At 39.6% G+C, this 24,519-nt stretch overlaps 2 protein-coding genes across 8 annotated transcripts in view; one reads left to right on the top strand and one right to left on the bottom strand.

The window, feature by feature from the left end:
• Positions 1-17,654, bottom strand: part of arhgef25b (Rho guanine nucleotide exchange factor (GEF) 25b) — a 26,629-nt gene extending 8,975 nt beyond the window's left edge. The window contains exons 1-4 of one of the 7 annotated variants that reach the window (XM_044177375.1): positions 17,418-17,654; positions 15,440-15,545; positions 3,257-3,576; positions 3,049-3,153 (exon numbers count right to left, since the gene is read on the bottom strand). In XM_044177375.1, coding sequence (XP_044033310.1) covers positions 3,049-3,153; positions 3,257-3,576; positions 15,440-15,494 — 480 coding nt within the window. In that variant the 5' untranslated portion in view covers positions 15,495-15,545; positions 17,418-17,654. Of the gene's footprint in view, positions 1-3,048; positions 3,154-3,256; positions 3,580-13,209; positions 13,601-15,439; positions 15,546-17,417 lie in introns of those variants that run through there. The other 6 variants (XM_044177383.1, XM_044177358.1, XM_044177367.1 and 3 more) reach the window with 6 other exon arrangements.
• Positions 15,911-24,519, top strand: ankrd33ab (ankyrin repeat domain 33Ab). Its single transcript, XM_044177445.1, has 6 exons — positions 15,911-15,947; positions 19,014-19,166; positions 20,070-20,378; positions 20,497-20,626; positions 21,206-21,346; positions 22,865-24,519. Exons 3-6 carry the CDS (start codon positions 20,118-20,120, stop codon positions 23,707-23,709), a joined length of 1,377 nt encoding a protein of 458 aa, XP_044033380.1. The 5' UTR covers positions 15,911-15,947; positions 19,014-19,166; positions 20,070-20,117; the 3' UTR covers positions 23,710-24,519.

Here is a 24,519-nt window from a genome sequence, read left to right as displayed (position 1 = left end):
ACTGTAATCCTCTTGACATACTGTGGTCTCACCACATTTTGTTCTCTGCCTCGCTGCACTAGATGATAATCCTTCTGTTGAGTCAGTTTGTAGGTAAAATGTGCACTTTCTGTTTATTTTCTCTTTTTTTCTTTCTCACTCTCTGTCAACTGTTCATGTCCTCACCCAGCAGACATCCTACTTATGAAAAACATTCAAACTCCGTCTCCACTCTGGTTCTGATGCACTAGTCAGAAGCAGCCATTAAAACTGCTGAACTTAGCTTACAGTAATTTCTCATCAGCTAGAAGTCCATTACCTCCTCTGAAAACCATGAGGTGTCCCATGCTTTTTCACTTTTATGCCGAGAGTTAGATTAGAAAATTGACAAAACTCTAATGTCTTGTTGGGCTGATATGTAGCTGGAGCCAGCATCCAGTGAGCTTAGCTTAGTAAAAATCCTGGAAACAGAGGGAAACAGCTAGCCAGGCTCTGTTTAAACATAACAGCTACTCAGAAGCCCACTTATTATATCTTGTTTGTTTAATACAAAAATGTAAAAATGCCAATTTTCATTTTACAGAGGGTTAAGTGTGGGTCCATGTGCCAGAGACTCCAATAAGTTACTGCTCCCAGCCAAGAAATAGTCTGTCACATAATTTCTTGTTAAACAGTGAATTGTCATTTTTACACTTAGGTTTTTGTACGGATTAAACAAACGAGGTATAACATGTTAATTTGTGAGCTTCTGAGGTGCTGGTAGACAGCTGCTTCCCCCTGTTTCCAGTCTTTATGCTAACTAAGCTAACCAGCCAATATGTGTAGCATTATATTTACCGTACAGACATGAGAGTGGTATCAATCTTCTCGTCTAACTCTCGGCAAGAAAGCGAATTTCCCAAAATGTCAAACTATTCCTTTAAAGAGATGATAAGGCCTTCTGTTCACCCTGACCTGGCAAGACAAGAATAAAGGGTTGAGGAGCCAAAGCAAACATAAAGCTGCAGGTGTCTATGGAATAATATTGTCCCAGTCATTCATCAAGCAGAACAATGTACTTTATGGGTGAAGATTATTTCAACCCTTTAAAAATTCTTCTTATCTCTTATGTGAAGCTTGTGTAACTTGACTCTGTCATCTATGAATAGAGTAGCCTACTGTCCAACATCCACAGGCCTGTTTCTCACATTGCCTGTAGGCCTCTTTTTCTTCTAATGTTGGCGTACTGTGGGGACACCCTTTTCATTTTTACAGTTGTAGCTATTGGCTGTTGGATTTGGTAGGTGGGCTGATTCGGGTGTATAAGCGCCACTACAAAGAGAGAGAGTGGTGAGCAGTTGGAAGTGATTGCACATGTAATAGGAGCTACTACAGAGTTTTTTCCGCATCCTCTATGTCTAAAAGGAACTGCTAACCAAGGACTGCCAGAGAGTAAGTTTGAACTTACACTCTACACTACGCATGGGCTTTCACTTCCAAGCCTGGCAACATTAACTTGGTAGATTTTTGAATGGTGTTTCGTTTTGCCCTTCAGTCCTTACATTGGAGGATGGGCTAGTTGCTAGCAGTAGATAACTTGGCCGCTCCCTATCAACTAGCATTAAGATTGGTCAGTCACATTAACGGTGGCGCGAACACACGGCATCCGTACAGCCAATCATAATGTGTTGTGTCATCTGTAAATGCAGGACCCGAGCAGATCTGCCAGGCCGACCATTTCTGGTACCTACACCGTGAGCCTGTTCCTTTACCAGTCCAACAACCTGCCAGTATTTATGTTCACGCAAGGCCGCTGGCCCTGGAGTTCCCCTCAACTAATTAGATCTTTATTGCTCGGACCGCTTGGGTGTCGTGAGAGTAAACTCCTCACCCCCAACCCTGACCCTGTTTCAGCCTGTTATAGACTTTTTGGCTAGTTGATTACTTCCAGATGCTCTCTAGAAAAGCCCACAGGATTGATTCCACTCCACAGGGCCTTTCAAAGAGTACTCAGTGCAGTGTAGGGTTACCAGAAAGTAGTAGTATGTGTTTGTGTGTGTGTGTTTGTGTGTGTGAGCACGCACACAAAATATTCAGCAAAATGTGAAAATATGTACAATTAATTTGGCACAATTGGTGGAAGCCAAATGATGTGTGCAAATAAGAAGCCTTTCACATGCTAATACAACAGGATGAACAGGATGTAGAGGGATGTGTGCATGTTTATAATTCATAGTTGCAGTGTGTGTGTGTGTCTTGACTTTTTTGTGTTCAATAATTTATACATCATGAGAACTGCACTACCTGAGGGTTTGATGATGAGAGAGGCTCCACTGAAAGATTTAAAATAACTGTGAGGGGAGTGAAGAATTTAGTGGTGAGAGCACTTTTGACTTGTATAAGTATACTTGTATAACTTGTATACTACTTTTCCTGGTCAACTACTGTAATTATATTTTCTCATCAGAAAAAGTATTATTTCATACAATGTGTCATTTCATATCATCGCAGTAATAACTTGTGTGTACTATGTGTGTATCATGTCTACTTTCTGAAAATAATTAATTGATTGGCAATAAACTCTCCATTTATTTTTGCTTATTACTAATATTAACGCGCTAGTTGCAACAGTAATAGGAACACATCTTGCATAGATTGAGTAGAGGGCGATACGATACGAAAAAATCACTCTGAAATCAGTATCCAAGTATTTATCGCACAAATAGTCTACAAAGTGGAATTATAATTCTGCCTTTTTGTTGAATTATGTGGTTTCTTCGCGGTTAGGAGTCACTGTTGTATAGAATATGTGGTAACATATAACATGATTATTGAAAATAGAGTAGAGTAGAATATAATCAACCCGTATAGAATAGAATAGAATTGAACACAACAGAATACAATGAACAGAATAGAATAGAACAAGATATCATAAAATAGATTATAGTAGAATGACATAGAATAATAGAATAACATAGTATAGGCTAGAATAAAGTAGAATATAACAGAACAGACTAAACTAGATGAGAATAGAATAATAGAATAACATAGTACAGAAAAGACTAGACTAAAATAGAATAGAGACATTACTAGACTCCGAGTGTCTCTGCCTTGCAGGAGGTCAGATAAGTAGCCCTGACAGGACGGCTGTGTAGGTGAAGGAGCTGCTGGACTCAACAGACCGTCTTTCCACACCTGTACAACACAAACACAACAACCATTAGAAACAAGAATATAAAATGCGTTTATAAATGTAGATGGTATAAATGAAGCCTATGTGTCTGTCTCTAAGTCTCACCGTGTCTCCAGAGGGGAAGATGGTGTAGTTGTCGTGCGGTTCTAGAGGCTTCGGCTGAGTTTGACTGTGGGAAAGAAGCGATGGCGGCTGCCTTCCGTCTGACCTGTACATCTGCTTCTCGACTTTTCCCGCTCCTCCTCTGGCATCAGAGCTCAGCTTGCGGACGGGATTGGTGAGCCATTTCTTGAGGGCGCTGACAGGGTGCCGTGATCCTCCAGACGAGGAGTGTGAGCAGGGGCTGGAGCTGCCTGAGGCCTGGTGGGGCACAGAGACCATTGAATGGGGGATACTGCAGTCACTGGCCGCCACAGAGTAAGACTCTGCTGCAAAGAGAAAGAGAAAGAGAGAAAAGGATTGGATTAACCTATAGTAGCTAATTGTGGGGTACATCCTCTCAGATCACATGCTGCAGACAGATTTCTGCACAAAAATGTTGTTCAATTTCCTGTGTTAAGCCCCTAACTGTAACTTTAGTAGCTGCAGCTACTGTACCTACTGCTCCTAAATCATTATAAACACAAAAACAGATCTGTTCTCACGAGGAAGGACTCCCCATGAGAACAGATGTAAGTGGAAATTACATACTGCAGCTTGACTGTATGCATTTGTTGTACATTGTCTAAAAAGGAAAATGGATTTAAACCAAAAATGTGGTGACACCAACCAAAGGTCACACCAGTTACATCACTATCCTGTTCAAAGTATTTGCAGCACTTTTACTAAGCTGTGTAAGAAACAATGCTGCAGTATAGAGGCAGTTAAAATAAAGCATAACTGAACATGGAAAGTCTTCTTTTTGATGCATTGACACAAACATTATTTGCATTTGCAGAGGTGTTGTGTAGATCAGCTGAGCACAGCAGAGCTCTGGACAGAAATACAACATACATGACATTAGCAATGCCCTGAATCTAATTATGAGATGGAGACTGACCCACCAACATCTTAAGAATAAGACAAATACTGGAAATCAAAAGGACCCAATTTAAATTCTGTTATTTAAAAGAAGAGCCAATAGGAAAGATTTAAAGTTCAACAATAATTGCACAGTGGATATATTTTACAGTTATGTAGGAAGTATTAAGATTCTTGACTTAAGTAAAAGTAGCAATACAGCAATATAAAAATACCCCAAACAAGTACAAGACCTGCATTTAAAGTTTTACTAAAGTATTATCAGTAAAATGTATTTCAAGTATCAAAAGTGTGCAGCAGAATGGCCCTGTTCAGTTATCTATATTTCTATTGTTTCTCGGCTAGAGCTATTTTAATAGTTAATAACTGAATATAATTTGACTACAAAAATACTACTGTACAGTAGTTTCATGTACTGTAAATTAGCATATTGTATCGTATTATATGATTTTAAAGTCTTAATCTGCAAAGTAAGTAGTAACGATAGCTGTCAAATACATGTAGTGCAATATTTCCCTCTGAAATGTAGTATAAACTCTAAAGAAGCATCAAATGGAAATACGTGAAACTACCTCATAATAGTACTTAAGAAAATGTAAACTGGTTATTTTGTTACTTTTTCCATTGAATCATGAATATGAGTACCTGATTAAAACCTGTACTGGAACATAATGACACATGGTTAAGACACTTTATATTAGGCTATTAAATTCTGTCATTTTTATATCTACTGTGGTGAACGCAAACCCTCATTTATCTCAGCTACAACTGGGACTCTTGTGTTACCTAAGCACTGACTTTTAAAATATAATTTAAATACTTAATGAAGCATTTAAAGCATACCAACTGAAATTATTTTTTCCTGTCCTCAGTGGATTATGTGACCAAAAGTCGGTCACAACTGAATCCATCATGTCTGCACTGAACTGCCCTCATTCTTTCTACAACTCAGACTGGACCAACTCTGGAGCTGACACCCTTTTACGCCACAGCTGGATTTTGTTTCCAGCTTTAAGTCTCTTGACTATGGAAACTGGTACCTAATCCTCAACCACACTGTTTTAATCAAGCACCCTAACATTAACATTTCACTCTGTTCTGCTGATCGTAGCAAAGTGGAATCTTTCAGGAGCCCCATTTTGTCGTTTTGGACTCCTCCCAGAAGCCACTATTCCCTGTCAGCACATTTATGTAAGCTGTAATCATAATAACAAGCTTTCAAGAATCCAGTGAAAATCTGGGTCAGCCATTTGCCAAAAAGGCCTGATACTGCCATTAAACAAGACACCATATTGACAGTAAAATATTAAATAATGCGTTTTTCTTCCTGCTCTATTTCAGCTCTCCTTTTATTTCACAGTGACATGAAATAAAATCATCCCTAAATGAAAAAAAACACAAATATTAAGTTCACTGTTCACGACCTTGGTGATGATCATTTGTGATGATTTTATGTACGGAATGTAAAAGAATGTACTGTATATTTATCATGTTAATATGCTGCTACCTTGAACTGATTGTTAGACAAAAGTTCAGTCTCCTATAAAACAATCTAGACATGTAAAGTAGGCTGGATTCAAATAAGACTGTAATTAAACTATTTCTGCGCCTGGTACTTCACTCATGCAGTGAACAACACAAACTCATTTCTATAATGGGATGATTAAGAGGGAAGAGAGGAGGGTCAGGGAGTGTGTATGTGTGTGTGTGTGTGTGTGTGTGTGTGTGTGTGTGTGTGTGTGTGTGTGTGTGTGTATGTAAGCGTGAGACAAAAAGAGTGTTTGTGTGTTATGTTGTTATGTAGGTTTGAACCAGTGGACTGAGGTTTGAACCGGTTTGCTTATCTTCAAAGTGAATCTTATCAAAGGCCATGCTGACCAACAATAATCAGTTTAGGAAGGTTGAAGAAAGAAATATAATCGAGAAAATTGTGGAATTTAAAATTATATAAGAAATCAAATAAATGGTGGAGAGAAGGGGAAGGAGAAAAAGAAGTAGCACAACGGCTAGACATTGTTCATTGGGAAACAAGATTTTACAGCCATGCTAGCGGCTAAAAGCTAAACATTAGCATGTTAACATGCAGATGTTAAGCAGGTATAATATTTACCATGTTCACCATCTTAGTTTAGCGTGTTAGCATGCTAATATTTGGTAATTAGCACTAAACACAAAGTACAGCTGAGGCTGATGAGTCATTAGTTTTGCAGATATTTGGTCATAAACCAAAATGTTGGACAAATTGAAATTTTGATCTGATGATGGTGCTAGATGAAAAGTCAGAGGATCACCAAAGGTTTATCTCACACTCCATTTTACCCTCACTTGTGAACAAGACTCCAAGATACTTGAACTACTTTACTCACACGGAAACTGTATTGCTCCTCCTGAATCTGAGGTTTGACAGTCAGTCAGAGCCTCCTTTCCAGCACCGAGCCATAAGCTTTCCCAGGGAGGCTGAGCAGTGTGATAACCCGATAACTGGATCACACCCTCTGGTCCCCCTTTTTAAAAATGGGAAACACCACCCCGGTCTGCCATTTTGCAGGTAATGACCTCCCTGCAACATTTAAAAGGCGTGTCAGCCAGGACAGCCCAACAACATCCCTACAATTAACCATAAAATGTCAGAATAGCTTTACCAAAAATTACTTTCTGACCATATCCTCAACTATGTGACCCTACAGATGCGCACATACACACACATACTGTTATCACCCTGAGCAGAGACAGCCATCTGGTCTCCTTGTTTTTTATCTATCTATCTATCAAGGTCAGGTCATACAGCACCACTAACAACCACCTTACCATCTGTTGAAATTATATAACAAGTGCACCTTACTGCAGGTTTTTCTACAAACACATCAGCATTTTCTATGAAGTGCCCTTAATGGTGCGTAATGGTCATTGTGACGTCCAAACCACTGCTGAGGTGAGCGACTCAGCTTGCAAGGTTTGTTTGAGACGCTTATGTAATGTGTCATTTTCCCACAAAGCAACAGCTGAACCACCATCCGGATTGCAGGGAGTGTCAACAGTGGCTCCAAGCATGCATGCTGTGAATGCATCCTTGCATGCAGTCTTTATGGACATCCAAATTACATTAAACATTTTCTTCTTGTGTAAACCTTCTGTCCATGAAAATAGTCAATAGTGAAGTCTAGCTTCAGTTTTAAGAAACACATTTTCTTTGACCATTTTCACACATAACTGGGGCAGATTTGGGTAACTTGTTAGTCATGGAGGTGGTTTTATGTGCAACAAAAATTCTCTACTGCATGCAGATTAATCGATGGATTTAGGTTGGGTGGGGTTTGATTCTCTCAGACAACACACTTACCCAGATGGAAAGAGATGGCAGTAAACAGCACCAGCAAATTGCACTACTCTGTGGCGAAACAACAGTTTGATATGCAAGAGTGGAAACTAACTTGTTACTGAAATTGAGTAGATTGTTTGTGTAGTCTTTGGAGTATGTGGACTTTTACTGAAGCTTTTACTTCACTACAGTTGAAATCACATCCATTGATGATAACAAAGCTACACAGCATAGTCAACTAGACAACTGTGGAGCCATTCACACGTCACTTGAAATAAGTATGCTTCCTCACACTTTCTTTCTTTATACAGTTAATGTACTGACCAATAAAAAGGCTGTGAATGATGACACACCTTTGATGTACCTGTCCCAGACATGCAGGTGTGGAGAGATGTATTTTTTCAACTGTTTCTGTTAAAACAATCCAGTTTAGGCCCTGTCCTCTCAGCTTTTTGAAGGTGTCAAAACCATGTCCAGCAATGTCCTTCTTTCTAAAAAGTGTAGTATGCTCTGTCTCTCTGAGTATTCATTCATTTTAATTTTCAACATAGTATAATTCATAATTTCAGGTTCTTTATCAGTAAAGTGGCAGTTCAACGGACAATATGATGTGATGTGATGTGATGTAATGGGTGATTAGTACCATCTCTGAATCACTATCATTCTTATAGACATGGTATGTTAATAATTAACTCATATTACATGAGAAGAAGAGTATGTACTGTATTTGTGCTTATGTGGCTATGATGGGAGAGAGAGAGTGCTGCTTCCATGATCTACTTTACATCATGGAAGTCTCTTTCTCTTAAAGCAGATGGTTGGGAGACAGTTAACTACATCTTCCCCCACTAAACCCCATAAATGGTCATGGTCAGCAACAGCAGGAATTATTGAGATGCTGTTGGAGCGCCGCTTCAAACAGTATGATGACACTTCACCGAGCATAAGCATGACTAAAGCTTTACACATGGCCTTTATTTTTCTGTATATGGGAGCTTCTTATTCTGTGCGTGCTGATGGATGAAATCATCATTATTGCAATCAAATCCAGTCATTATGGGCTAAAACGGCCTGCTTCACTTCATGTTGGAAAACCGCCAAGGCAAATAGTCCACAACGCTGTCATCACAAAAACTACAAATCAGCCACTTTCACGTCATCTGCATCCACTCCCTCCTGAACAGGGTTGATGCACAGTTTATCAATCCGGGAGAGTGACAGATTAATTAAATTAAAAACGCACACATGCACACACACACACGTAAATGTGCCATCGTCTTTGCTCCACATTAAACTAATGAGTAGTTTCATTCCTAACCATGAGAGAGGACTTTTAACGTGTAGGTATGAAATGTTACATTACAGTTGTTGTCACTTAGTTTGATAAGCCACAGGAAAAAGGTTTGGCTACACATACAAATGCAGAACGGAGCTCAAGGTTAAACCAGGATCTGATCAGCTGATCTCCCTGTGCATCAACTACCCGCAGTCATTCACCTGCATTGCCTTGTAATGAAAATGCACCTCTAACCAGCCCAGTCTTCCATGTTATTTACTTTAAAATATTGCTGATTCCAACCAATTTTGCTGCTGCTAACTCCTACTGCTAAGGCTACCTGCTATCCACAGGCCAGCTGCCATGCTGCATCGCAAAATGGTTCATCTGTGTTGCCATATGTGTACAGATATCAATGTAAGTGTCGTGCCTGTGGTTTGTTCACTCTTTTTGCTCTTAGCGTCTGTGACTTGAGCTATTATTAGGACAATTGTATTTGCTAGCAAACTATGACAAGAATGATTGATTAATATCCCTTCAGATCACATGTGATAACATCCTGCATTCTGACAGCTGACCCAGTTACAGTTTTTACATTGTAGCAAGACATCTACTCTTCACGCTACCAGTTCCATTTTCCCACGGCGCAGCAGGGTGCTGATGTGGGCTCTCACTCGTACATTGTGGTCACCCCTCATAGTTTTTGTTTGCCACTCAAAAACCCTCTCAGTCTACTCCATCTCCCTTCACTGAAGGTCTGGTTAAGGTCAGAGTTTAGGTTTGAGTTTAATGAGTAAGACGAGAATGAGTGCGCGTATTGAAGAGTATGGAACTCAATACAACGGTTTTACATGTCTACTAATGTTTCCCAGAGTCCAAACTAAAGATGAAGCATGTTCTCCACTGCCTTTGACTGATGGTGTTAGTGAAAAAAGCTGTGAACACAACATTGACATACAGTATTATCACCGTATAAAGTTATGGCAAACATGTTAGCAAACAGCTGCCTTTTTACACATCCAACAGACAAAGAGCAACATAAGCATTCATACGATGTTTCTGGCCACCTGGCGAATGTAAGTCAAATATTCACTCATCTTGTAGCTCTGTTTTTGGTCTCTACCAACTCCTGAGAAAAATATCTGGCTCTTCAGCAACTAAATGCTCCACTATGTTCAGTAGGCGATTTGTTAATTTTTAACAGCAAACCGACTCATGAATGACTCTTTTGGTTCTGTATTTATTTTATTTGAATTGATTTTGGTCTACAAATAAACTTGCCTTGCCTGAGTTCTCACTGTCTGCTGGACCCTTCTCCTGTAGGGAGAATTGTCTAATTGTCTAATTATCTAATTGTGTGCTTTAATGTAAATCAAGTTCAAATTGTGACAATAGCAAAACACACAACCAAAGAAAGCAATAGTACAAAATGCCTGTTAGTCATCATGTTCACTTCTTCACATACTGGCAGTGATGACCTCACACAGTGGTGGGCTAATGGACTATTAGTCATGGCAGTTTAGGAGCCAGAGTGATGTATATTTCCTGAGACAGTGAGATTGTTGGCAGGACTTTTAAGTAGATTTCCAAGCAAGTTTCCCAAACATACTTTATCTGGAGGTGTTTCTCTGCCTTTATAAATAGCTGTTGGACATTGTGCCAAATGCAATGAAACACTCAATGAGAGAGAGAAGAATGACAGAGTTATAAGAAGGGAGTCTTCAGGGTAGGTAGAGGGAGATCAGAAAGCCCCAAACCACATAAGAAAAACACTTGAAAATTAAAGAAAAGGCTCTCCAGCTAAAACACAGCTTTCTTGCAACCACAGAATAGAAAAGGTATGAAAGAAGAGACAAACAGATTATATGACAGCAAAAGAGCCTGTGTTATCCTGAGTGCTGTGACTGTTAGGCTTTCTATAAACACAAAGCATACTCATCCACAGACACACAAACAGAGAAAATGGTATTTTTAGAGTCAGAAGAGAAGAAAACACCTTGTATAACAACAATACTGAAATCACATCATACAGGCGATGTGCATCCCAAAGAAAAGAACAACAGCGAACAAAGGTGAGAAAGCAAGGCATCTCAACACAAGGCTGTTTCAGTTTTTTACATTTCACACGTCTATTTGCAGGGTCTGTCAGACAGTGCAGCTCAGAGAAGAGCTGTTCTGTAATCACTCCCCAAGCAACTGGAACAACAGAGGATTTAAGGGTCGGGGCAATAATGGGACGTGTTTGTGTGTCTATGTATGTGCATGTTCAAATGTGTGTGTGGGTACAGCTGCTTTTGCTCTGAAGCAGGGTCACAGAATTGTAGGGGTACAGATTAAGAAAATCACTTTCTTTTTTTACATGCTGCCACACACATATATCTATACAGAACAGCAGTCAAAAATGCATCTGATATGAAAAAAGAAATAAACCTTCCACAGTAACAAAAAGGTAAAAGAGAAAAGTTTTTACTAATGTAAGCTAATGCTTTCAACTCATCGTGTCTAAAGTTTGTGTTACACAAATACACAAACTGTTTTTGCCCGCTGCCACATATGGAGCCCTGAAACTGACTAACTGTAGTTATCAGACCAGTCAAGAATATAAATGAATACATCACTAAATAATAGTGTAAAAATAGATATAAAACATAACATATGGCATACTTTTCCTTTAACCTCCAATCAGTTGGTAATAAAAGAAAAAAATAATCAGTGATTGATTACTCTTGTAACAGTAGCTAAAGCATTTTAGCAGCCAAGCTAATGCTAACAAAGTTAGCTAGCTAGCGCTACTTGAAAGTTCACAGGCACCACCGCTCTTGTCTTCATCAAGGACCACAATGAAAGTCCTGGACTTTATTGTGCTATTGATTTTTTGTAGATTTGTATGAATTAATGTCTCTTTTCCCATAATGTCAAACAAACGAAACAAAAAACTTAGCTAACTATGTTAGCGTTGGCTTCACAGCCCAAACTATTAAGAGTGATGCTACAGCAATAAGCAGCATTAATGATTAACATTATCAGAAGAAAAAAAACAGAAAAATTGTTACTGATGTAAGCTAATGCTTTAATCTCAGTATCTTATTATTGTCAGTGGTGCAGATAGAGATCATAATGAAGATTTTTCTATTCTGTATCTCATGAATCTTGTTTCTTTTTTTCCAGAGACAAGAAAAAAAGTTAATGATATCTAACTGTGTGTGTGTCTGTGTGTGTGTGTGATGGGGGTCTTTCAGCCTAGTGTTTTAGGGGAAGGAATGTCAGGACAGTGACTCACTGACTCTTGTGTTGCCATGATTCAGTGATCAGCAGCATATTCAGAAAAACTGCAGAGATCCAGATGTGACTCTATCACTGACTTTTAGTCTGTTTGCAACATGAATCACTGGCTGCTCTTGCTGTACCTGTATCACATATTTCTAAACACAGACTGCTGATTTACTATAGATGAATCCTGAAAAAAATATGACTGAAGCTGTCTCTGCCTTGTTTTCTGTAAAAATTGCACAAATCCACAAACAATACTGCCACTGTGTTTTCTTGGAGCAGACTTTCTAAAAGTCTCTCTTGGCATTTCACAGAGTCAGACAGAGTTCCTTTTTAAAGGAATACCCACTATTCAGCCCTTTATCTTCTTCTTTAATGGTAGAATCAATTATCAACACAAGGTACAGTGCAAAGTTTGCAGACACTGTTGCATCCCCAATCCAGGGGAAATTCTCACTTGACACCAACGCTGGAGTCGAGGGCTATAGCCCACATTAGTGAAGCCACTTGACAACAAGGAATTAGCATGAACATTGCGGCTAATATGTTGTCAGGCCTTTTTGTGCTTGACTGACAAATACACTATACAATATACACCACATTCACTCTCACAGATAAACCAAACCCAACAGTGACAAAAGAGTCATTGACTATCTACGGTGTGGTACACAATTTGGTGGCAACAATATGGCCTGTTGGTCAGTTAGTACCGTAGACTTGATATAAAGTAAATATGGCTGAAGTTGCTGCTAACAGTAGCTAGTTAGCAGAATTAATATGGGCTATTTTTAATTCTGGCTATCTAATGCTGCTGCCCTCTCAGTATTACAGGTACAGGCAAGAAGACTGGGACGTGAATGGATGACAAACATAATGAATGAATAATAATGTCGCAAAAAACATGTATAAAGAAAGGTTAATTGGATTTTGCTATGACTTAGAGAAACTTTGGCTTTGATATTAGATATATAAGAAAGTAACAACCAAGTGCATCTCCTAACATTACAAAACACTGCGTACAAGCAACAAAAATAACTGCAACAACTTTAGGAATTTAGAGAAACAACCAAATATAAATATATCATCAGTAAAAACGTTACTCCACAGAGAGTACAACAACGTCAGAGAACAACTACAGTAAAAGTCCTTCTGATGAGCAGAGCATCTACGTACCTCTAACTCGAACAAAGCAGCAGCCACATTTGCTGAGCAGTTTTCTGAACAGGTGCTGACACCCACACCCTCTCTGGTGGTGACCCCCTCTCATGATGATCCACTCCTGCTGCTAAACTCAAGACTATCAGAGGCAGGCATCATACCGGACAGACACACACATAAGCACATGCACACACACACTATTGCTGTGGTAAAACCCAGAGGAGATGGGAGGAAATTGTACAGAGAGCTCCACAGTCATAGTTCAAATCTGAGTAGAAACCCTTGGGATGAAAAAAAGCTGTTCCTATCCCATGATGTGAAGAACAGCAGCGTAAAACCAGAGAGACAGTGCTCCCCTCCACTCTCCAGCCTCTCTGTGTGGTCAGATAGTGGGCAAAGATTATGAGAGGGACCAAAAGTAAGCGAGGGAGCGACAGAGGGGCAGGGAATGGGAGTGGCTGTGATGAGGGAGGGGGTGGTAGCTAACATGCTGTACTGCTGCGCTAGCATCTGTTTCCCAGTCCCACCTCCTTTCATTTCTCTCCCCTCCCCTTCTGCTCCCTCTCCCCTCTCTCTCTCTTCACAACTCCCTCACCAGCTTCTCTTCTCAGTGTTCGCTCTGTGAACCTTTCGCACTGTCACTGCATGAGCATGACTTTTCCATGAAATAAGCACAAATTTCAACTGTACAGAGTAACTTCGCAGTCAGTGTTTTAGCCATGCTAGGGACATGTCTCTATGGATGGCAATGTCTGTCAGTTGGTGGGTGCACACGTTGGTCCAAACTGAAATATCTCAACTATTAGATGGATTAGCATACAATTCATGGTTCCCAGAGAATGAATTCTAATGACTTTTGTGAATCACTGACTTTTCCTTTAGCTCCACCATGATGTTGACATTTATGGTTTTGAGTGAAATGTCTTGACAACTATTGGATGGTAGGCATGCTAACACGCTGAACTAATATGGCGAACATACCTACTAAACATCAGCATGTTAGCATCGCCATTGTTATTGTTAGCATTCAGCCCAAAGCACCTCTGTGTCTGAGTATAGTCTTAAATGTGGACGCACTATACATGAAGAAAAGTCACAAGAAAAGACCCACTAACAAACAACTAGCTGCAGACATGCAAACACAGATCGAGCACCCAAATTTATGTATTTTAAGTCAGTGGTTCCCAGTGGTCGGGACTCCATCAAGGGGTCACAAGATAGATTTTTTCACTCTTTAGCTGAGCTAGCCACCATCCATTAACATATACAAACAGAAATGAGGGGTCACCAGTAGACTGAATCCAATCAGAACAACAAAGATGAACTATCATATATGTTTTTTAAAACTGGTAAAGAACCTCCTTCTCTAATCAAAAAGGCAGTTGCCTGCTTTCCTTTGTCACCACAGGTGTCAAAGCATTTCCTCTGCTGTGGAAAAACCAACATGTGGAAATATCCGACACACACCAAACTGAGCCGGCAGGATGTAGGCAGACCGATTTAATCTCAAAGCCAAGATTAAGCATTCATGACTAGATGATCTTCCGAGCACAGCTGTCCAGGCTCGTGGCAGCCAGTAGTGTGATTCAAGGAGATTTATGCATAAACTCATACGAACCCAAACATGGGCAAAGTCAGGGAAGAAGAAAAACAAACAGGAGGGGAAGAATTTGTCTCTTAATACAGCTGCTGTTTCTATGTGACACACACAGTATTACACAGTTACACACACACAGACAGATAAGCACACATTCACATCACAGGTTGACCAACACAACCCTGGAAACTCAATCCATCGAGGACAGATTACAGCTATAAAAATATCAAAATGCTCTTGCTGTCTTGGCCATCGAGTTAAGCTTTTAAAAACTCTGCTGACATGATGATCCCTGTGAGCTGAAAAGCACTGATCTCTCCACAATGTAGGATTATTGTACGTGCATGCATGTGTATGTGAGCGTGCACAAGCCTAATTAGCCAACATTTAATCATCAGGACAAGGTAATGTGTGCTTTTTCTATTTGGTGTTGCTTTTAGTATTTTAAAATCTTAAATTCAACAATGATGTTTTGTTTGTAAAGTGAAACTTTCAGTCAAATCTCTGATGGGATCGCTGCTCTTCCTTTCCGTTAGATACTGTAGCTCCCCACTACGGGTGACATAAGAGGTGCACACAGCAGTAAACCACTGTATTTCTCTAAATTCACTGAAGACATGAATACAGCAGATAAACCCATTGTGTTACCGTTGCATCCTGCAGCCACACTGGACTTCCTGGCCCACTTGAACTGCGTCCACATGTCCTGACTGTTTTCATGCGACAACAGTTTCTCCCGGGTGTTGCCTGAAAGCTTACACACAAGACAAACATGTGAGTGAGTGGGCGAAATTAAAAACAAAATAAGTTAAATTAAATTAAAAACACCTTGTCCTCTTTTGATAAAGAGGACAAGGTGTTTTTAATTTAATTTAACTTATTTTGTTTTTATTTGTAGCTGTATTTGTATTTTAATGTATATGTGTGACAGATTTAGGGGCCCCAACAGAACAGAAAAAGTGAAGGAGCTAATTACACTACTTTTCCACTCTATTTCACCTCTCTTTCTCTTTCCTATTTTTGCTTCAGCTTAAGTGGTTTATCTTATCTGAGGAATTTCTCTGAGAAGGGTGAACAGATCGGGAGAGTACAGGACAACATCAAATCCAGGCCAAAGAAGTCTGATGCTGTCTGAAGAATACGTTTCATCTTAAAGGTACTTCTAATCTATAAAACACTAAAAACCAGAATCAAAATTTACCACCTCGACGAAGGCAAGATAAGCATTCTGCAGCTTTTTCTAATTTTGATTAACTTTCAGAATCAGAATCAGAAATCAGAATCAGAAATACTTTATTGATCCCCGTAGGGAAACTCTTTGTTACAGTAGCTCGCCTTTACGTCAGTGCACACAGGACTTTGATGGAAAACTCACAGTGGTCTGCACATCATTGTTTGTGCATTCTCAAAATTAGAAAGTACTGTCACATAAACTGCACATGAGCTAAATCAATACAATGCAGGATATGTTTTTTTAATACATACTGATTTTAAGTTAAGATCAACTTAAAATCAACCCTATTTTTAAGTCTAATGAATATGATAATGCTCAGATTATAGGATGAGCAGCAGCAATGTTTTGGTGTGTTTAAATTCCAGGGAGCAGGTGGAGGAAAATCTAGAGAGATGGAGGTCTGCTCTGGAAAACAGAGGAATGAAGCTTAGCCGCAGTAAGACAGAATACATGTGTGTCAATGAGAGGGACCCAGGTGGAACGGTGAGGTTACAGGGAGCAGAGGTGAAGAAGGTGCAGGACTTTAAGTACTTAGGGTCAAAGGTTCAGAGCAATGGAGACTGTGGAAAAGAGGCGAAGAGGCGAGTGCAAGCAGGTTGGAACGGGTGGAGAAAAGTGTCAGGTGTGTTGTGTGATAAAAGAGTATCAGCAAGAATGAAAGGAAAGGTGTTCAAGACGGCGGTGAGACCAGCGATGTTGTACAGCTTAGAGACAGTGGCACTGAAGAAAAGACAAGAGGCAGAGCTGGAGGTAGCAGAGCTTAAGATGTTGAAGTTCTCTTTGGGAGTGACGAGGATGGACAGGATCAGGAATGAGTACATCAGAGGGACAGCTCATGTTAGATGTTTCGGAGATAAAGTCAGAGAGGCCAGATCGAGGTGGTTTGGACATGTTCAGAGGAGAGACTGTGAATATATTGGTAGAAGGATGCTGAGGTTGGAGCTGCCAGGGAGGAGGTCTAGAGGAAGACCAAAGAGGAGATTTATGGATGTAGTGAGAGAGGACATGAAGCTAACTGGTGCGAGTGAAGAGGACGCAGAGGACAGGGTTAGATGGAGGCACATGATTCGCTGTGGCAACCCCTGAAAGGGAACAGCCGAAAGGAAAAGAAGAAGAAGAAAGAACAAAATAATTTCTTCCAGTTTCACTTGGAGGAATCATGTTAATATTGTATAAAAAAAAGTCTCAGCACACATACAATGTTATTACTTTCAGATGTTCTTGTTTTGTGCTATTAGATGATGAAGATGTTTCACACAATTTCAGCATTTGCGTATGTGTATAATAATTAAGAGTAGCCCAAGTTGACATATGCACGTTGTTAGCATTGAAGTTTGTTATTTCTATCACCTCAACTGAACAATGTTGGCCTTGTGGACCAAAGACACTCACTTTATCAAGAAGTTGTTCAGTCCTCCATTGTCTTAAGTCTTAATTTTGCATCATTCACTCTTCCGTTCCCCTTGAGTTTGTCTTAATGCGGCGTCCTTTTTCTTCAATTTAATGTCCCTCATTTAAGCATCCACATCTGATCCTTCGATTTTTGATTTAATCAAAAAGACAGAAAACAAGCAGAAAAAGATCTTTGCTATCCTGCCTGATGTCCAGCAGACGGACAAATGCAGATGATCTTTGCTTTGCACCAGGTCTTTTTTCTCTTCTGGGCAGGTGAGGACAGCTGTTCAATTGCAGTGGAATCTGTCCTCAGGCCTTTCTGGACAAGAGAGAGGTCAATCTGTCCAGACAGGTCCAGTCACGTCCCACAGGTCCCACAGGTCCCATAGGTCCCATAGGCTAATTTCAGTCTGTGACCATTCCCAAAGCAGGAGCTTTAACTAGCCAAAAATATCTTTAGAAAAACTTAAAGCGCTTTCTTATTATCACTGAGTAGACCAGATCATACTGTCTATATGATTTTCTTTTTCATTTTTCCTGTTTCAACTTTCACTACAACTGCAAATCCTGCAGTGAAATCAAAAATATATTTAAATCCTCACTTCATCGATAGCAGATGCATTTCAGATTTAAATCATGTTAATGCAGTTTGTATATTCCTGACATTTAGGACACAGATATAACTGCTTATCATTTTCACTCTATTATGACCAAACTTTGTCTGAGTCTGAGATTAGAGCCTGTGAACTTTGTGAGAGATCCCCATCCTGTGGTACATCTGAGAAACCTCATGACTCAGATTCAGTTTCCACTGTTGTTCTGTGAAATGACAGCAGACATGAAATGTTTCTGTTTTGACTCTTGAGTCTGGAATCTGTCCCATCTGTTCAGAGCACGTTGGTCACCTCTGATTGGTTTTGACCGTCTGCTAGTCAGTCTTAACAATTAATTAGATTCCTCTGGCTTATGCAGCTTACAGTTAACATTTTATGCATTTACAATTGGATTAATTACTTATTTGTGGACGGAATACAAAATGCCGTATGCATTCTGTGTTTTAATAAGAGATTTTTGCATAACTGCATATTTATTTATATTTGACAGAAGACGAGGCATGGTTGTTGTTGATGTGTTATTGTTATTCTTCCTTCTGAGTTTTCTTTTCCACGTTCTTCTGTTTATGTTCTCGTTTATTTTTCATATAAAGTTTTTCATCCTGAGTTGTGCCATTTTATTGTGGGTCAAATGTAACCGTGACAGTTTATCAGAAAGTTCAAACATGGGGAATCTACTATACAGACGAAAAGAGGGGGGGGAAATGGCATGGAACTTCAAGAAACTCTTTAGTTTAGCCAATTAAAAAAAAACTGGTAGTAACAAGTAGCATGGACAACACCGATGTTATGCTGAAAGATAAAAATGGCCAGAGCAGTAAGTAATCCTCTTCATAAAGCTGTTGTAAGTGGGATGAGCTAAGCACAGGAGCTGAACACACAGTTTCTCTGCAAAGACTCTGCGAAGACTCCTCCTCTCAGTTTTATGTCATCATGACAATATGTGGGATGGAAATGGGTAAAGTACCTCTATTTACAGGCCCAGGAGGAAACTGTGACCTCTCTGCTCTGAAAACACAGTAGGAGTGTTGGAGGAAGTCAAAAGTCCGCCACAAGAAGTCGTAGAGGTATGGCACACACGGACTGACACATGGATACATCTACGTTTATGGCTGATTGATAACCCTTTGTGGTAAGTGTATATTCTTTATGTTCACATGACAGTCTCAGATAGTTTGATCAACGTGATAGAACATACATTCTGTAATGATGAAGGGTGGTAGATGCTGCTGTTCTGCTTCTGAATTTTCATTTATTTACTTTCTTTCATGAACCGTGGTTTCACATTTGTCTGTGACATAAAGACATGTCTGTGCTTTCTGATACAACACAGTCATAACAGGCCATGAATATATCTTGAAAACCACTGTCAGAGATCCTCTTTAGACATTTTGAATATCCCAAACTCACAGTTATGTTGCTTTGATTTCACAGTGTCAGGAACACTTGAGTATACGTGTGAACATTTGCATGTGATTACACACATACTACATTACAGATAGAGAAAAAAAGTCAGTAGTTATGTTGCCTTCAGAAAGCAGTAAGAGAGCCACAGCATGAGTTGACCAGGGCCACGTGTGACTGAGGTTATTCTGAGGTGGGTTGTTCCTCATTTAGCCCTCCTGTATGTTCAGCAGGGCTTTTAGATGCTGATCCAGTTACTCAACAGTAAAGAAATACTGAGCTCATAAAGTCACACCCACTCCATGGCGCACAGATAATACACACATAATCCCTGACTGACAGACTCATGTTACCCTTCTGACAATCTGACAATAAGCAAACCTTTGATCTTTCAATGTGGCCAATATGCCTGAAATATACAGCCTGTTGTGATTCACCAACAACTTTGTGTCTACAATGAGGAGATGATTTTAACTTGGCATTATGTGTAATTACGGAGAGCTTTCCAGGGAGGAAAGATTTATCCTTTCTGAGTTTCCATCTCTAGAGCACACCTGATTGCACCTTTGTTGCTATAGACAACATCCAATAGTTTCTGCCTGACTAGTTTCTATTTTTGATTTTCTTGTAGATGTAGCCAAAGGATACAGTACCATCTCACCTGTTCTGCTGTTGGAAGATGGCCACTGCAGCGGAGGACCCCCACCTGGGCTCAGGCCCTGATGAGGATGACGTGTCTCTGTCGGGGAGCGAGTCCGATTCAGACAGCATCCTCTCTGATGACTCTGTGCTTCCAGAGCACATGCCGGAGATAACTAAGGGGCGTGCGGCATCAACACTGTATCAAGCATGCGCTCGTAATGAACCCGTCTCTCTGCGGAAGGTTCTGGAGAGAGGCGTCACAAAAGAGGAGGTCATGGAGCTGGACAACAATAGCTGGGTGAGAGTCTCATTCATAATACTAATAATTCAGAAGCTGTAAATCATAGCTCCAGTCTGCTAAAATGTCTAGAACACTCCCATTGTCATTGATCCTTATCGTTGACTATTACCAACAGAATGGCTTGATGGTGGCTTGCTGCAAAGGTTTTGTGGACATTGTATATGGGCTTCACAACTGTCCCTTTATAGACATAAATCACCAGGACAATGAAGGCAACACTGCTCTGATGATTGCATCCCAAGCAGGTAAGTCGTACCCACACACAAAAAAAATAAAATGAAACAAAGGTCAAGTTCAGAAGATAAATGACTGAGCTGCCTCAATTATGATGTAATTAGTTAGTACCAAATATCATATATAGCATTATGTGACTTATATAGACTGAAAACTGTCAAGCTTTAATATTTAAATTTGATCTTGATGCAAACAATATCTTCCTCTGAGTCAAGTGAATTGAGACTTTTGTGAGCAGCAGAACCAGCTTTCAATTCAATTCAATACAGTTGGGCTTTATTGGTATGGGAAACAGACGTTAACATTGCCAAAGCATGTGTGAAATAAAAACATAAACATAAACAGAAGAAATGTGCTATTAAAATATATACAGATAAGTAAGATAAGATAATAATAATAATAATAATAATGAAAATAAAAATGTAGACTTGCAGTTAAAAATACAAATACAAAAAGTGAAAACTACATAAACACTGCAAGATTTTCCTTTTTTCACTGAATGTTTTACATTGTAGGAGGAAGTTTCAAATGTTGCACATTTTCTGACACACTGCTGATCTGATCTCTGAATTCTGTGTTTTTATCTCCAGGTCATGTCAACACAGTCATGTACCTCCTAAACTACTATCCTGGTGTAGACACTGAAATAAAGGATTGTCGAGGTTTCACAGCCCTCATCAAAGCTGCTATGACCGGCCGCAGTGATGTCGTGGCTGCCCTTGTTATGGCTGGTACGTAAGAGCAGGGGCACAGCTATGAACTTTATGGCACAAAATTCACTGATTCATTATGTTTACTTTTGACTTTTGACAATGTTGCACTCATAGAGGAGCTGCCGTACTATGATATTATTAGGCCTTTTTTGAAACCCTGACATTAGCTCATTAACTCTTACAGCTCTAAGTGAACAGTTACAGCACAGGTGGTGAGAATAGCTGACCCCACGGTTTATCTGTCCATATTTGAAGCCAGCTAACTCTGTTCGCATGTGAATGTGCCAGTGACGCCAGACCGGTTTAAGGGATCCTTCTGAGGACATTATCACATTTTAACACACCCTCCAGTAATCTCTGATTTACTAGACTTGCAGGCTGGTTGTAGATTAGCCACTTGCAGAGCTATTTGTAGACTGCACACGTTTCTTAATTTGCTGTTTAACATTGCAGTAGGGCTGCTGCTAATAACGATGACTTTCTTTATTCATTAATCTGCTGTTTATTTTCTCGATTATTAATGTTAAAAAATAAATTCACAATTTCTCGGAGCCCACAGTGATGTCTCAATAAGCTTGTTTATTATTTAACAATGCAAAACCTTAAGAAATTAAATTTACTGTCATACATGATAAAGGAAAACAGCAAATCATCACATTTCATAAGCTGGAGCCAGAGAATGGTTGGCATTTTTGCCTGAAAAATGACTGAAATGAATAACTGATTATCAAAATAGTTGCCGATAAATTCTTTCAATCCATTAATTGATTAATTGACTAATCTGTGCAGCTCTGCCTTGCAGCTAGGGCTGGATAATATGATATGTATCATAATAAATTGTGACATTTACCTAAATATCAATAAGGGTATTGAAAACTATTTTTATATGTTTGTTGCTGACATTATTACAGTAAGACCTGTTCATGGACTTCTGGTTTGGACTGTAGGCTTATTGGTTGGTTGAACTTCTGATTAGATGTCATTGGTTGTTGTAGCTCTTTCCAGTTTAGCTATATGGAATTTAGATATTTTATTGGAAATTGCAATATCAGTAAATTTAAGTTGGTATGACATATATAATGTTGGTAAGATTGTAAATTTGGTTTATTGTAAAGCCCTAATTGCTGCCATCTCACCAAACCTAAATAAACCTGTGCCAATAGGCCTTTTTCACATGAGACATTTTGACATGTTACCATGGGAAATGCACAGGTGTAATTAATCATTAATAATGCCAAGCAAATGAGGTGTTTCAGTTTCAAGGCACTGGGCTGTGCATGCTGGCTCACTGATATGCTGACAGACATTACAGATACATATACAGACATTTACCTGTAAACTGGAATAGAGTTCATGTGATTAACGACACCTGTGCTTTTCCTGCCGACAAGCCAAAATGTCAGCCATGAAAAAGGCCTATCGGCTCTCTGCTGATCTGAATGACACATACAAAAAAGAATGAATGCTTTATTCATTTTAAAATTAAAATGAACCCTTACTCTCCTAATTTCTTTGCTCTACTATGTTTATTTTCAGGGGCTGACATACATGCTGTAGACTCCACAAGAGGAAAATGCGCTCGGCAATGGGCACTGACTACAGGTCGTTATGAGACTCGGTATCGTCTCCGGCGCCTTAATATGCGGCCAAAAGCTGAGCAGTTCTGTGAGAGTTATGTTCCTGAGTGGCCTGAGCTCAAGGAGAGGGTAGCCAAGGCCACAGCTGAGAAAAGTGCCACGGAAAAAATTACCCAGCATATCAAAAACAGATTCGGATTCAGATTTCCTCGTGACCCCCAAGACAATGGGTGCTTGGACCACATGGTGCGCATGACCACCAGTGTCCACAGTCCCCTAATTTCAACTGGATGCCATCCACTCTGCCCTACGAGCCCTCCTGAGGTGGGGAAGAGGCGCCTGGCTGTGCCAGAGCTGGTGAAGAAACACCCAGAGAAGGTATTAGAAGATAGCTCAGTGTGCCACAGTAACGGCTCTGTATCACACATCATTCCCACAATCCACTCCACAGAGTCCATCGCTCCAATGTGCTGTGCCGACACGATGCGGCGAGGCAGCATCCTCTCATTGGCTTCCACCAAAGTTGCTGCTACATTTATTCCCCGGAGTATGGCAAGAAGGAACAGCGTGTTCCCCTCGGGCTGCATACCAAAGATCAACGTCAGCAGGCCTTCAGAGCCAACGCCGAAGAAAGAAAAGAAGAAGAAGAAAAAGGAAAAGGGCCTCCTGGAACCACCCAAGTGGAAATACAAGGAGATCAAGGATGAGAAAAAGAAGGAGAAGAAGAACTCTGAGAAAGAAAAGGAAGAGAAAGAGAAAAAGGAGAAAAGAAAACAAAAAGACAACAAGAAGGCCAAAAACTAAGAGTTTCAAAAAATGGCTATACGAAAAGTTCTGAATGAATCATCCCTTTTGGGAACATTATGCTCTTTAAGAATGTGTTCAACTCAGGGCTTGAAACTTTCCAACCAAATATCTTGGAAATATTCAGCAAATATTGAACCTAAAGAGAAAATAGGTAAGAGAGGAGATCTTTTTTTCTTCCTCAAACGAGCCCTGCAAAGAGGCAAAGCTTTTAGCCTCTAATGTCTAAAAGTTGAGACGCATATTACATATATTTTGAGTTAGGATAGAAAAAAAGTTTATTTTTCCATGAATATATTCATTTATTTGTAGTATCAAATAAGACTAAAATTACCTTATTAATGATTATGGTACAATGCATGAAACCCATGTTTACTGATTCAGTTTCACAGAAGCATTTATGGTATCTACCTCAACATTCACATGAAACACAGACAGGCAGGCACATACTGCACTTTTTGTATACCTGCATACCCATGCCCTATGCAAGATGTAAATACAGACACACATAGCTATAACATAGCCTATTTGTATTGTTATGTAATATTGTTTTATGTGTTGAATTTGCTGCAAGTTATTTTTGTAAATAGCTAGCCAAAAATCAGTTGTAAATACTGTACAGTATGTAGCAAACATGAATCACAATGGAGGATCTGTTTAATCCTCTAGTTCTAAGTTCTACGTTTTATTGCCATTATCTGATATTGCCAATAACATATTCATATGATATTTCCTGATTTTATTAACTCTGAGTGCATGGATTCAATGTGCTTGACATTACAAATAAATATAGGACAGAGAACGCTGCAA

This window comes from Siniperca chuatsi, linkage group LG2 (genome assembly GCF_020085105.1).
Source record: "Siniperca chuatsi isolate FFG_IHB_CAS linkage group LG2, ASM2008510v1, whole genome shotgun sequence".
NCBI lineage: Eukaryota > Metazoa > Chordata > Actinopteri > Centrarchiformes > Sinipercidae > Siniperca > Siniperca chuatsi.
This window is presented reverse-complemented; position numbering and strand designations above follow the sequence as displayed.

Coding starts and splice junctions, on each gene's coding strand:
- ankrd33ab (XM_044177445.1), top strand. CDS start 20,118: ATGGCCACTGCAGCGGAGGACCCCCACCTGGGCTCAGGCCCTGATGAG. Junction 20,627..21,205: donor GATGATTGCATCCCAAGCAG/GTAAGTCGTACC, acceptor TTTTATCTCCAG/GTCATGTCAACACAGTCATG. Junction 21,347..22,864: donor GGCTGCCCTTGTTATGGCTG/GTACGTAAGAGC, acceptor GTTTATTTTCAG/GGGCTGACATACATGCTGTA.